Source organism: Passer domesticus, chromosome 2 (assembly GCF_036417665.1).
Source record: "Passer domesticus isolate bPasDom1 chromosome 2, bPasDom1.hap1, whole genome shotgun sequence".
In the NCBI taxonomy this organism is placed as follows: Eukaryota; Metazoa; Chordata; class Aves; order Passeriformes; family Passeridae; genus Passer; species Passer domesticus.
Window position 1 is genome coordinate 30,992,581 of NC_087475.1, and position 15,142 is coordinate 31,007,722.

Below are 15,142 nucleotides of genomic sequence, written 5' to 3' on the forward strand. Positions count from 1 at the left end.
TATGTTCCTGTGTAACCCCAAGGGATGGCTCCTGGTGGAGTTCATCTATCTCCGTGCTGCCTTTGTGAAGCTTACAATGTACAGCTGAAAATATTAGTAATGCTTTTTTTTCTACAACATCCCTTAAATTTATGAATATAAATCTGAATCTGATCCTGTTGTTATGTTCATTAGCCTCTACCAGCCTTGCATCAAGTGCAGGTTAGTGAAAAGCTCTTGATCCATCATACAGGTTGCTAATGAAGACATTGAACAGAAGCTAATCTAGGACAGATTCCCAAGGGGGGGTCCTCTTGATACAACCTTCTAATTTATTAGAAAGTCCTGAAGGGTTTGTTTTGAGGTAATCTTTTGCAACTGTCTTGGTATAACAGTGTGCCACTTATAGTTTAATTAGTTCCATGAGAGGATATATCAAGACTTTCATAAATTTTGGCTAAAACATTCATTGCAACTCCTTCATCTACAAGTCTAGTGTTCCTGCTGTGTAAGGGAATGATGTTCAGTTTACATGTGTCCTGACAAGTCCACGCTGGCTCTTCTCAGATAACATCTCCTGACTTGCTTATAAGAAGCCTTTCTTCCCACATGAATTTAGCAGTTCTTCGAAAAAACAAGACATATATTGTTGGATGTGTTATTTCCAAAGTATCTTACTTTCTGGAGTCTCAATAGTGAGAATAATCAAGTAATCTGTCTCTTGAAGCAAGAGGTCAGCAAGGCTGTTTAGATTTTAGATAGGCAACAAGTGACTCAGCAGAGCTAAAATCTTGCCAAGTTGGCTTCTGCTGGATTTAAAGCACAGAAAAACATCTGACAATGAGGACAGCGTTTTAAGCATCCTGATGCTTTTAGGCATTTTGTTAGTCTTATGTGTGCTATTTCCTTTAATTTAAAGCTCTTGGAAGGTAACGTGGGGGTCATGCCCAAGGAGTTATTGCAGCTCAGGCTTGCCTTTCTCTTTGAAGTGCTGGAGTTGGAGGCAGTCCACGATCCCATAACATGCAAGTTGGGAGCTGCACTCAGAAGGAATTGCTGAGTTTTTGGAAAAGTAGGGAACAAGACAGTTGCATCTTGTTGCATTTTATTCTTCTGATGCTTGTGTTAATACTCAATAAATGTTATTTTTACATAATGATAGCTTTCCTTTTTTTAGTTTAATACCAGTCAGTATGCTGCATTTGCTTAAAAACCAAACTGACTTGGAAATAGTTAAGCGAGAGTAGAAATTTTCAAAGAGGTAGGGGTGCAAGTAGAAAGGTTGCATTTCTGTTTGGTGTTGGAGGTCTTGTGAAACTCTAAATGGAAGCTGTGGGACTTGGTGACATGGGCCATCTTTCTTGTATCATATTTAAACAATTGCCTGTCTTGTTTTAGGAGCTAAATTTGTTTGTGGGTTTTTTAGAGTTGTTGGGTTGGGGTTTTTCTTAACCAACTCTTTTGTTTGGCTGTGTTTATAAAGGGAAACCTTTAAGACCTAGAATTTGCTTGCTTAACAGTAAATATATTTTTGGTGTTCAGCGTTGGAGTAAAACCTCTTGTTTGAACCCACAGTGGTAGGTGCTGACAGCATCTTGTCCCTCTGCTACCATTTTTTATTCCGGGATCCCTCCTCCAAGCAGGCTGGCCCATTTCAGCACTTGTTTCTGGGGCAGCCCTGGCTGTGGTGTGTTCTCTGTGGTGTCCCTATGTGAGCCTGAGTGTGAGTCACGGGGGGACAGGCAGTTCCAGGGATGTTGGAATTGGCAGCCTTCCACGGGCGAGTGGGGGTGGAAACAGTGCTGGTGAATTTACTTAGTTTCAGATGTGATTAATGTCATTCTTCTTCAGCTTAGAATCCTGTGGTTTGTTGTCTGAAAGACCCTGCATGTGGAGCCCACAGCCCCAAGAATTGCAGGAAAATCCTGAAAACTCAGAAGCTTCAGATTTTGGAGCATAGGAAACAGTCAGCTCTTAAATAACAGACAACACATGCCTCAACAGAGGTCCCACTCTTCGGTATAAAGCCTCTTTCACACAAAGGTTAAGAATTTTTCACAACTGAGTAGATGCTGGGGGGCTCTTACCTTGCAGCACAATAGCAGGAGAGCACAGCTCTACCAGACCTGACTGCAGATGCTATCAGCAGCATTCATCTGTGCTGTGCAGAAATGGAAAATATTTTAGTGGTGAGTTAACTAGGAGGCATATCCTGATCCAGCTTTGTCACAATAGTAGATCGCTGCAGGCACTTACCAGAGTTACTCTCGCTGTGGAATTTTAGCTCAGAAACAACCTTTTTGTCTTTCTTCACACAGAGGGTTTCTCTTTGTTCTCTGTGAAAAAAACAGGAGACTATTTGTCTGCTTTCTTTGGATAATATTATTAAGGAAGATAATGCTTGAGAAGGAAACAGAAGCTGAACACTGGTTGAGTGCATTTTGTCTTTTCTGTTGCTTGCAGATACAGATCCTCCCTTCTCAGGTCTCAGTTTGTTCTGGATTGTCTTCCTCCCTGTTTCACGTGGCTACATCTTTTTCTATGGATTAAACTAAACTAAAACACCCAAAACCCAAACAAACAATTTATTTACTTATTGAGGCAGTGATTTCACTTGTCTCAACATATATTTTAACAGGGAACAGGGCTGGGGTAGAGGGAAGGTGTCTGCAGAAGAGGTGGGTGAAGGAAGGAGTGGAGAGGGGATTTACAGCACCAAGGTACCACTCCCTGTTGTGCTTCAGCCCACGCTTTAAATTCTTTCAGTGGCACAAAATCAAGCTTTTTTTTTCCTATTTTTTTTCTTTTCCCTAAGGTGAATCATGCTAGGAAAAATTTACTTGTATTAAAAAAAAATAATGGAATTTAAGCCCTAATGTTTCTGGGGCTGCTATTGGTGAGCTAATAGCCATTGGCCTGTTTATAATGTAATTGCATAGTTCTCTAGATTACTGCAGGCCTCTTCATTAAGAAGGAGAAGAAAAATAAGTCCCCAAACCTAAGTATGTATAACCATGACTCAGTAATGAAAGTTTCATTTATTTAAACTTTTCACATAAGTGGGTGGCTGGAAGGAGGCCAAGCTCAAACTGAGTGTGGCTGGTGCTGTTATTCCCAGCTGAGTCTGTAAGAGACTTGAAACTGTTCTGCATTTTGGAACTGTTCTGTGGGTTCTCTGAGGCTAATACCTCAGCAAGTTAAGGATTCCATCGTGTAAATGCCACCATCATTAACACTTCTGTTACTGACCTCTTTGGAAGTAGACATTGAGCAAATGCATTACTTTTGGGTGCAGGTGCAAGTCCCTGGGGTGATGTAGGTAATGCTGCTGTGAAGGGAAACAAGGAACATTAGGCTAATCTCCCTTGCTCAATATATGTTCATCTGATGAAAGATTTAGTTGTCTCCTGGGCACTGAAATTTGTAACTCTTGGAGTCTGTAAACTCATACAGCAGCCATAGAAAATGCATGGTTAAAAAATAATGTAAAAAAACCCCAAACCACCAAAACAGCTGATTCAAATTAGTGTCCTTTCCCTTCTTAGTTACTATACTAGTTGCTTTTGACCTTATTGTTAAACAAACAGTTATTGATAATGTTTTCCTTATAACATATTCCAAAGTTGCTTATACAGTATTCTGTTCATATAGGTACTGAAGATTGGTGTGCATGGTGGTTTTATTCTGTATTCCTAGCTCTTGGTGAGGCCAACAGGAAAAGTTAACCTCACGCTGCATGTCCTGGCTTTCGGGATCTTGTGATTAGTTCTTGCTGCTTTTTCTTAAGGGATCTTGAAGCCAGAGCACAGAATGAATTCTTTCGGGCCTTCTTCAGATTGCCCAGGAAGGAGAAGCTGCACGAAGTTGTGGACTGCTCTCTCTGGACGCCGTTCAGTCGCTGTCACACAGCGGGGACAATGTATACTTCAGACAGTTATATCTGTTTTGCCAGTAAAGAAAATGGCTGCTGCACTGTTATCATCCCACTTAGAGAGGTGGAGTTTTTTGTTTGTTTAATTTTGGGTCCTTATCTGCCTTTTTCTACCCTAAGCTTCCACTGCCACTTGACTTACCTTGACAAAGTATTGTTTGATGAAAAAGAGTAGGATGTTTGTATGTATCCTGCCTACAGGATTGTTGTACAACTTGTTCTGGGACTCATGAGGGCCTGAGCTCCTAAAAATATGGGTGATTCAAAACTATCCTCAAAGTGAAGTATGGGCAGGTAATGCAGCAGGACAGAACACTGCAAAACCAGGATCTGCTTGGCTCAAGACCTGGACAGGGCTCCCCTCCCAGCTCCACAAACACGTACATCCAGCTTTGATGTTGATGGGGACTGGCTTGGACCCATTCCAGCAATGCAAAAGCATCCTTGTCTGGGATCAGCACAGGTGTTGACCTCTCCCTCCATAGACAACCTTTAACAAATATTGTGGGTACTTTGCCAAGCTGTAGGGCAGAGAGAAAGAGAGGTTGATGGGCTGACAAATTCCCATGAGTCAAAAGATGAGTTTAAATGGAGGGAGAGCAGAAGGGAAGGCGGTGGGAGTAGAACAGGAGAAGGAAGCTGTCAGCTAACACCTGCCTTATCTGCAGTGAATACAAGGCTGTTATGAGCTCTTAATTAAAGCTTTCCTTTCATCCTGGACTAATAATAGAGTAACATCAAAATCATATCTTAACTGTAGAACTTACCTTCCACTGTTGCAGAAACAGAAAACAATATGAGAACAGTGTTGTATACTTAATGAAAATTAACAAAACAACTGTTTTTCCCCATCTTCAAAGGTGAGAAAGTAAATATCCTCCTCCCCACCCAGAATTTCATGAAGTTGATCCTTTTATAAATAATTTTTTAAAATCATATACCCCTTTCTTATCTTTTCCCTCAGTCTACTGTTTAGAAGTGGGATGCAAAGTAATTTTGGGAAAAAAAAAAGGCATATGGGATACTTTTTGGCATCTGCTTTGAGCTTCTAGAGAGACCATGAACTTTAGGCAGTAGGATGTGTTTTATCAAGGAAAGCCAATATGAATAACCACATTTAAAGCATGCATATGAAATGCTGTGTTTTGGTACACGTATACAATTTGAATATGTTTTTGTGGATGTGGTGCCTAATATGTTTTCTGTAATGTCTCGAAAAAGGTAATCAGTATAGAGAAGATGGAGGACACAAGCCTCCTCCCTAATCCCATCATTGTTAGTATAAGAAGTAAAACAGCCTTTCAGTTCATTGAGCTGAAGGACCGGGATACTTTGGTGGAGAACCTGCTCCAGAGGTTCAAGGAGGTGAACTCCAGCAACCCATTGCACTGCAACAACTTGCAAAATAACAATCAGGTACCAAACTTTTATTTTATTTTTAATTCAATATGTCTATCCATTATTCCACTGTCCTGTCTTCTGTGGGAGGCCCCCAAATTGATCTTGAGCCAATGGTTATCTGATGCCACCTTTAAAGACCTGGCTGGTGGGATAGAAGACACTCACAGCATAGTTGTGATTGACATGCTGGGGAGAGCAGGGACTGTGATGGGCAGCTGGGTTGTCCTTCACAGAGACCTCCAAAGTTTGGGGGAATGGGCTGATAGAAACCTCTTGAAGTTCAACAAAAGCAAATGTGAAACCTGGCAAAATAAGCCCATGTGACAGGAGAGCCTGGGGACTGGCTGGGTGGAGAACAGCTGTGTGGAAAAGGTGGAGGAGTCATGAACAAGTTGAGCCTGTAAGTCAGCTGTGTGCTCTTAAAGTACAGAGGGACAACCCTATATCAGGTTGTGCTAGCAGGATTGTAACCAGCAGGTCATGGAATGTTACTATTCCCTTTTATTCAGCAGTTATGAGGCTGATCAGGAGTACCGTGTCCAGGTTTGACTCTGCTTCATTACACATGAAATTTGGAGTAAGTCTAGTGAAGGGCTATAAGATGGTCAGGGGCTGGAGCACATGATTTATAAGGAGAGGTGGAGGGAGCAGGGCTTCCTCAGCCAGTCTTCTGCCAAGTAGTGGTGAGCTGGAAGATAAAGGCATATCTTCTTCGATATGCCAGTTGAAAGACAAGCAACCACAACTTCAAGCTTAGCAAGGAAAAATCTGAATAGATAAAAAGAGAGATTTCCCCTCATGGTTAGGCTGAACTAGACCAGGCTGTCTAGAGTGGCAGTGCACTCTGCTTTCTTGGAGCTACTCAGCTTGACTGTGCACAGAGCCCAGCAACCAGGGCTGAGGACTCCTGCTGTGAGCAGGGGATTGAAAATGATAGTCCTCTCCAACTGAAATTGTTCTGTGATTTTGTCTTTCAAATCATAACAGTAGAAGACTGTTAGGTAGCTTGTCATCAAGGACACTTAGAATTGGCTAACAATTTTGTTTTAAAGTAACAGCCCTTTTCCTGACATGCAAATGAATGACAATTGGTATAAAGTCTTGAGTAAGACCTTTCCTCCTGAAAGGTGTTAAAGGTTTTGATGCAAAAGGCAAAGGGTAACCCAGCTCTGTCATTGGGGGACAGTTGAGGATGTAGTTCTGGGTCTTTTCAGTCATTGCCACTTTGATTTGGCGTTGCAGAACAGCCTTGCCCTTGGATCCTTGTGCACGCTGGGGGATGATGAGCCTGCGTGTCTGGGAACAGAGGCTTCACAAGGGAAAGACAGAAGTGAATGTGAAAAGGAGAACAATTACTTGCTCAATGCAGAAGCACTAAGGTCAGACTTTCATCAGTCAGGAATGCCAGGCCTTGATTTTGGAAAGGTATGTAACATTTGGGGAAAGCTCTAGGAGATTTAGGTTTTGTTTTTAAAAAAGCTGGGGTTATATTCAGTCAGGATAGATGTTTTTAGTAAAATGCACTCTGTATTGGTTGGAGAAGTTAGATACAGGGTAACAGCTTTTTTATTTGGTTGGATTTTTTTCTTCTCCCTCCCCCCATTTCATTCTGGTGAATATTTATAATTTTTATCCCTGTGTGGTGAATTAGATATGCAAAGTGGGGAAAGTCTAAGTCCCTAGAGCAGACTTCCCATTTCCATTGGTAATGGAATACCTTGTGGAATTTCTAATATGTGAATGCTTTTGTTTACCAGTTCTCACATGCACGTGATGTTTTGGTTTTTTTTAATATGTGTTCTCATTCCCAGTCTAGGGAGCAAATCAAAGAGAGCCTGTGGGATGACCATTTTGTAGAGTATGGCAGAACCGTGTGCATGTTTCGCACCGAGAAAATCAGAAAACTTGTTGCTATGGGAATTCCTGAATCCTTAAGAGGCAAACTCTGGCTGCTTTTCTCAGGTGGGCATGCTTAGAAATGTTGGCTGTAGGCATCATCTGATTCTGGAGATGGCAAAACATTTAGGCAAGAAATCTCTCAAGGGCAATTAAATGTCCTTTACATGGAACCTGTGATACTGCTTAAGGAAAAGACATGATCTGAACTGAACTAATACAGCAAGGAAGTACCCGGGTGGATCTGTAAAGGTTTTACCTCAGGATGATATCATATGATGTACAGAAGAATCAAAATAACATCTTTGTAATCTATGTAATTTAAAATTAGTATCATGTTTTCATAAAACAATGTTCATCCTCAAGCAGCAATTAGATCGTAGCGTAAATACTGAGTTAGCCCTTGACAAATCAGATTATTGCAAAATAATGACAATCTCAAAGTTGGCAGACCTGCTCCTGCTTCTCATTGAATGTTGGCAGTGCTTACAGAAACTGGAGATGGGAAAAACAACTCATTTCATTAACAGATATGGCAGAGCCAGAATGTGCCTACAGTGTGATCTCAAGTTTAGTCCTTAATCCGATATATGGCATATTTAGACATTTGTAAAAGTGGAGCTTTTCCTCCTTGAAGGATGTGAACAGTGCTGAGTACATTTCTCCCAGTAATATGTGAGGGTGGTGAGACACTTGCAAGGGGTTGCCCAAAGAGCCTGTGGATGCCCCATCCCTGGAAGTGTTCAAGGCCAGGCTGGATGAGGCTTTGAGCAGCCTAGTCTTGTGAAAGGTGTCCCTGCCCACTGCTGGGGGATTGGAACGAGATGATCTTTAACCATTACTTTCAACCCAAACCAATACTTTCTGCTGAAGACATCTTTTGCTCAGTCAAGGTGTTCTGAATCATGTTGAGCCATGTAAGCTTTGCTAATACTTAGTTTTCAGGACGTGTATTCTGCTAGGACTTAGTCTTTTAGGTCTGGATATTCACAGACCTTGGGGAAAACCCCCTTGCTTATACCCTTTTGAGCAGTAATTCCCACAACTCTTAGGTTTAGCATCCTCCTTATCCACTCCCATCTTCCTCTTTCTTCCTTGCTGCTGCCTTCAGACGCCCAGACGGATCTGGCCTCGCATCCTGGCTACTACGTACATCTGGTGGAGGCATCCATGGGCAAGTGCTGCATGGCAACGGAGGAGATCGAGCGCGACCTGCACCGCTCGCTGCCCGAGCACCCGGCCTTCCAGAGCGAGACCGGGATAGCCGCCCTCAGGAGGGTGCTCACGGCCTACGCCCACAGGAACCCCAAAATAGGATACTGCCAGGTGACAAATTCCCACTGGGATTGTGCTTCCTGCTGCTTCTTCCCCTTCTTCCCACTCTCTGTTATTCTCTTAATGCTGCTTTTTATAAATAAAGACCTTTTAGTCGGAAAAGTACTTAATTTTAGATATTAAATGTCATTTTTCCTTGGAAAACAGCTACATAGTCTCACCAAAAGGCTCTGTTCTACCAACGATATTCCTTCAGCATTTTGCAAACTGCATTTATAGTTACAGGAAGGGAAAAAATTCTTTCTGATGCTTCTGTTTGTTGAAAAGGGCATTTCTTGGACAATACTTGGAAGCAGTGCAGGGTGAATTGGCCTGCACAGATGAGATTTTATGTAATGCACTGGGGCACAGGCTTAATGAACCTTTCTGCCACTTTCTTCTAAAACTGATGATAAATGATGAAAGTAGTTTGTCTAGCTGGTCAGCTCCCTGAATTCTGATTAACCTCAGAGTAGTCCTGATACTGGAAGAGGGGGCAGTGAAAGCAGCCCCAAAACATCTTGCAGTATCAGTTATCTGCTTTGTATCTTGGCAAATCCGGTACTGTGCTTTTCTCCATTGTTTCCTATTGCTCTTATGAAAAGCAGTTTACATAAGCTTGGAAAACTTGCTATGCCTGTAGGTTGCAATTATGTATTTGCTGTCTATTCTCTTTTTTTCTTGCTGCTTTTTTTCTTAGTTCTTTACATCCTGTTAGGCTACTTTTCTTTCTGTAAAAATAGTCACAGTTGAGCTTTTGTCAGTAGGATTTGCTGTCACTAACAAATCCCATTTTCTTCTTTGCCCTTGTAAGTCTATGAATATTTTGACCTCCGTGTTGCTGCTGTATGCCAAAGAGGAAGAAGCCTTTTGGCTGCTGGTTGCTGTGTGTGAGCGGATGCTGCCGGATTACTTCAACCACCGAGTGATAGGTGAGCTCGTGTTCGTTGTCCTGCACGCTGGGAAGGGGCAGCCATGTGGCACAGGGGTGGGGAAAATGCTCAGGGTCAGCTGGGGTCCAGCCCCATGGGTGAGGTGCTCCATCTGCTTGTGTGGTGTGCAGGGACAGCAGCAGTGGCTGCTCAGATTCCAGCCAGGGTTGGTTTTGGTCTGAAGGGTTTGAGCTGCATGATCTGTAAATACATGCTCAACTTCACGGTTTCTTTTTTTCTTTCCTGTTGGTCAGAAGGTGGTGACACTTTTGGCCACTACACAAATAGAAGAGCTTGTGAGTCTTGGCTAGGAGTGTGCAGTGTTAGAGACTCAGGCTGTTTAAGATGAACGTAGGAAGGATCTGCTTTGTGATCTGAGCTGTCTGAATTGCCTGGCTGCTGCAGCAATGCAGGCTTGCATCTACAGTAGCCCTTGGTAATGAGAGTTGATACAAGTCCCTCTGCCACTCACTGTGTGTGCTGTGGCTCCTGTATAGTGTCATCATTTGAAAGATTGTTGTGCAGACTGCCTAATGCACAGAAAGAGAGGGGCTAAGCAGTATTTGTTCTTTTCAGTCACTTCCTTCCCTTACAGAAAAAAACTTTTCCCTTTTTAATGCTAACCTTAGTCTGTAGCTGCAGAATCTGCTGTTACACCCTTCTTGTGGCAAAGAGAGGGACCAAAGTCACGTGTGAGGAAGTGAGGATGGGAGCAAATCTCTGGCACTAGTGGTTCTGGGAGCTAGAAATGGTCTGAGCATTCTTGTGCTGCCTGTGGAGTGGAAAGAGACACTTGAGAAGATTTCCAGTCTTTTCTGTGAAGAATGGGGTTGTCATACCTCCCTTTAGACAGTGTCACTGCTCAGTTTCTGTCTTGTCATTGAACTGGCAAGAAGGTAAGTTAAAGCTGAGTTATTCCAAAGTTTAGCTGGATGCTCAGCATGTTTTGTGGTGCTTTGAATGCCACTGGTATTTTCTGCTAGTGGACTGGGCATTGTAGCTGTCCCACTTGTCAGAATTTTTCTTCTTGTCTCCAGACATGACTTTAAACTGCTGTTTTGATAACTGACTTCCATGTTTGTCCATCTCCTTCCTTGATTAAAGGAGAAACACAGCTTTATCACTACTCAAGCATTTATAGATATCAACAGCGTGCTTTGGATTACTCATAGCTTTCTGATGCTTGCTAGGTTATTGCCCTTAAGTAGCATTCTCTGCTACTCACCTGAGTTGTCTCACCTGGCCAACCATATCCCTGCCTTGAGTTGTTCTTGATTTGTGCTTTTTATCTTGCCTGTCACTTGCCATGGCTACAGCCTGTATTGTGTAAGTGCTGAAAGTTTTGGTTGTCCTGTCTCTCTGTTCTCTGGCCCTCTTTATCCCAAGGAAAGAGTGCTGTGTCTCTCTACTGCCATAGCTCACCAACCACAGTGTGAAGAGCCAGGAATTCAGCTTGGAAATTGCCCTGCTCTCCCTGGCTGAGTGGCACTGGTGCAGTTTTGCAGCATGGTTGCTTCACTGAGCACAATTTCTGGAGCTCTGTTTTACCCTAGAACTTAACGTGCCCAAATCGGTGCTACTGATCTTCTCCACCCTGCCCCTCCTCTGGTTCCTGTTGCTTGAGTTAGTGTTCTTGGCTCTGCGTTTCAGTCAGCTTTCTTTTTTGATTTGCAACCAGCTCTTGTCTAAACTTTGTATTGTTTCTTCCTGCATAACACTTCCAAGACCAAACTTTTCCTCTTTGTGCACCCTGCCAATACTGTTTGTCCAAATTTTGATCTCTCAATAACTTTGGCGATCTCTGACCTTGCTACCCGTCACTGTGTTTTTCCTCTGCAGTGTCAGCCAGTAATCTCTGCAGTCCAAACAGCTACCAAATTAATGACCTTGGTTATAACAGGCCTTCTTAGCTTCCTTTTGTCTCAGACCTTTTCTTTATGACTTCCAAAATTTTATATTTATTTATATGTGTGTTTAGTTAGTTAGTTAGAATTTTTGCTTTCAAAACTTAGGCAATTCAGTCCTACTCAACCTTCTTACTTTCATCTCCTTCCTTCAGCCTTGCCAGCTCTGACCCCTTTCACAAGCTTTTTTATTATTTCACTGCTTGCAAATGGGAAAAGCCTGCAGGCAGGGCTCCTCCTTCAGGAATTCCCTCTGTCCTTCTCCTCTCTGCAATGCATAGAGGAAATTATAGGTGCAAGATAGAAACAAGTTGTATATGGGTTAAGAGTGGTGGCAAGGGTCAGACATAGCCTATTCTCAATTACCATGACTTTTCCATCCCCTGCATAAACCAGCAGGGCATCTTGCCCCACTTTACCTGTTAGGCTGTCATCAACTTGACACTGTGATTCTTGAAACACTGAAAACCTTATTTCATTTCTCTGATTTGCCTTTTCAGTCCTGAAGATGCCATTTGTCTTGCAGCTAAGGTCATCATTTTTCAAATGCATGCTCTGGTATTTTCCTACCTTGTTATGATCTCATGCTGTAATACAGATTCATTTGCTCAGATTTCATCTTTTCTGGGAGCCTAATGAAAAAATAGACAGAAAAGTCCATTTTAATATGTCTGGTTGACTTTCATCTACAGTTGCAACACTTACTATAAGAAGATCTGTAAAAGATCTGGGCAGTGTTGCGTGTTCCTTTTAAAGCTCTGGTTTTGCCAGTGCTGTCTCTAAGTTTAGAATGATCTATTTATATATGTCTTGCCTATCTGTCTCTGGCTTCCTTCAAATACCTCTAAATCCAGCTCTGGTTTTTGGGTCTGTGTTAACTATAGCTATTAAATTGTTTGCATTAAGCTTATTAAAAAAAACCAAAAAAATTTGCCCTCTGTTGAGTAACTCCAGTCTGTTTTTCTCCTTTTCTTCAATCTTACAGGAGGCTTTTTCTTCAAAGCATCATGCTTGATGTGTTTCTCAAAAGCCCTTTGGATGTCCATGGGCTTTTATTTTTGATTTGTGGTGCTGTAATATTTGTTCAGTCACCAGCAGAATCTCTTTGTGGCCTGATGTGAAAGGTTCTAAGACAGAGAAATGTCATAGCTATTTTTTTCCCTGTGATTTGGATGGAAAGCCAAAAGATGCTGGCTCTCTGCCACAAATTGTCCAGGTTATATTCTGCTTTTGAACAACAGAAGTTTTGAGGGATATATACGTTTCAGCAATTAAAATTGTGTCCTAATATTAGCAGAATATGGACTATAAGAAAGAAATTAAATAACCTGAAAAGAGAGACAAAATAATTGAAAAGCTAACTGCATTTTGTATTCAAGAATATTTTTAACTTGCAGTGTCTTTGGTCAAAGCCCTGATGTGGCAAATTTGGTTTGTAGACACAGTCTGCTTCATTGAGAAGAAACTATTCATTGATTCTGTAACAGCTGCTGACAAAGCAGAACTGAACTGATAGCTAAACCAGAGCCCAGATCTGCTCCTTTTGGAAAGACTGGTTGGGACAGTTAGGAAATCTTTTATCTGGGCATTGCAGAAATCTTTTGTTCTTTATGTGTAGATACACATGCTTGTAAGTATATATTTGTATCTGTGCATGTACTTTCGTGTAAATATTATTCTTCCTGCTTGGTGTGTGTAGGCATATCTGGACTTCCATCCTGCATTTTTTCAGTTAGAGCAAAAACTTTGCTGCCCACTTGCTTGAGTACATACATCAGAGAGGAATGTGTACTGTCTTATTTTTACTGCATACATCCCAAGTGGAGCAATAAAATACTTTAAGATTGCTTTTGCTAGCACTTAATTATTATGTGCTTTTGTAGCCAAGACCAACAGATGCTGCTATTGCTATTTCATTACACCCTAAAGGCACTTAGGAGAATTAACACACTTTTTACAGAAAGTTGTACAGTAAGGTTTATGGACACAAGTGTTGGGCTGAGATCGCAGCAGGAGGATAATGGCATTTTTCATTGTAGATGTGTGTGCACCTTGCCTGTTTAAATTTTAAGAAAGTCTTGCAGTTAACAGCAGTAATTAACTTAAAAAAATATTTTTTCCTGTGTCAGTCCTGACTAATGCTGTTCTTTTATAACTTGTAGGTGCTCAGGTAGACCAGTCAGTGTTTGAAGAGCTTATAAAAGAGCAACTTCCAGAGCTGGCTGAACATATGAAGGATCTGACAGCCCTAGCTTCCATCTCTCTTTCCTGGTTCCTAACCCTTTTCCTAAGCATCATGCCCCTGGAAAGTGCTGTGAATGTTGTGGACTGCTTCTTCTATGATGGCATCAAAGCCATTTTCCAGCTGGGCTTGGCCATACTGGAAGCCAACGCTGTGGATCTGTGCAACAGCAAGGATGATGGGCAGGCCCTGATGATCCTGAGCAGGTATGGCCGCACAGGAGCGCTCCTTTCATCTCAGGCTGTTCTGCCCTGAAACAAAGGCATTGCTCAGTAGGCACCAGAGTCCTTCTGTGTCACCCTGCTGCTGCTGCTGCTGTCGCAGTGTCTGCCTTAAACAATGGCTTTGTACGTCGGACGAGATGTCCTGTGAAATTTCCTGGCACTGCCGCGACATGCATCGCCTGCGTCAGCGTGCAATATTTACTGCTGCTCTCCGTGCCTTCCCTAGACTCACGGGCTTCCTGCTCCAGACTTCCAGGAGACAGAAGTTTTCTTCCTTGGGCAGCATTTAGTCATTTGGCTGGCTTGCTGTTCCTCAGATGAGTAATCACAAGGGCATTTTTGAAAAGTCTAGCTTGCCCAAAACTTAATTTATTTCTAAATCTGAGCCACGAGACTTAATTGTGTATTTGAATTGGGAAGAGCACAGTGCAATGTGATCTGTGTTCTTATGCATTTCCTCCCATCAGGTTTTTAGAGCATGTCAAAAACGAGGAAAGCCCTCTGCCACCTATTGGTAACCACCATGCATTCTTCAGTGACGACCAGGAATCCTCTCCGGTGACTGAAATTGCAAACCTGATTCATGACTCCTATGAGGTAAAATAATTCTTCGTATCTACTAGTCAGAATTTTAAAGAAGAAGGTTTAATTCAGCTTGCATGCTTTGAAAGTTAATACACATGTTTACAGATTCCATGACTGAAGTGCTCTCATGCACAAGACTAGGTGTAGTATGAGTACCCAGGTTAATTAGAGACTGGGTATGCTTTTTCTTTAAGGTCTCACTGCACTTTAAAAGTGTATTTCCAATTAATACAGGTATCATAAAACACAACACGAATAATAGACTTCTGTTCCTCTCTTACAGAAATTTGGAGACCACTCTGTGGAACAGATAGAGCACATGCGCTACAAACACCGGATCCGTGTCCTGCAGAGCCACGAAGATACAACCAAGCAGAATGTGGTGAGCAGGGCATTGTTTCACTGAGGCAGCTCAGCATTGCCTCTGGAGACTAAGCATGGGTTTAGCTTTTGAAAAGGGGCCACCAGGTCTTGAAAAATCATTGCTGACTCTGCAAAAAGCTCTTTCCTGGGATATCAATGGTTTTTCTTTGGCAGCCATGTGCATTATTATAGTTAAGGGTGGCTTTAAAGTTCTGAAGAGCTGTAGGAGTGTCCAGCCCAGCACCTTGTGTGTGACTGTGGCTGGCCCTTGGCAGATGCCTGGGGAAGAGGAGAGACAGCACCATGCGATGCATCCCCAGCCTCTGTGACCTGTAGCTTAGGGACTTCCTGTCTTTGTTTCAAATAGCCCT

General features: G+C 42.3%; 1 protein-coding gene across 1 annotated transcript in view; it reads left to right on the plus strand.

Annotated features, from left to right (window-relative positions):
- TBC1D8 (TBC1 domain family member 8) overlaps nt 1-15,142 on the plus strand; it is a 48,588-nt gene that overhangs the window by 27,281 nt on the left and 6,165 nt on the right. The window contains exons 6-14 of the mRNA XM_064408075.1: nt 3,767-3,974; nt 5,132-5,326; nt 6,554-6,736; nt 7,123-7,273; nt 8,319-8,533; nt 9,336-9,453; nt 13,520-13,805; nt 14,291-14,420; nt 14,692-14,790. Coding sequence (XP_064264145.1) covers nt 3,767-3,974; nt 5,132-5,326; nt 6,554-6,736; nt 7,123-7,273; nt 8,319-8,533; nt 9,336-9,453; nt 13,520-13,805; nt 14,291-14,420; nt 14,692-14,790 — 1,585 coding nt within the window. The remainder of the gene's footprint in view (nt 1-3,766; nt 3,975-5,131; nt 5,327-6,553; nt 6,737-7,122; nt 7,274-8,318; nt 8,534-9,335; nt 9,454-13,519; nt 13,806-14,290; nt 14,421-14,691; nt 14,791-15,142) is intronic.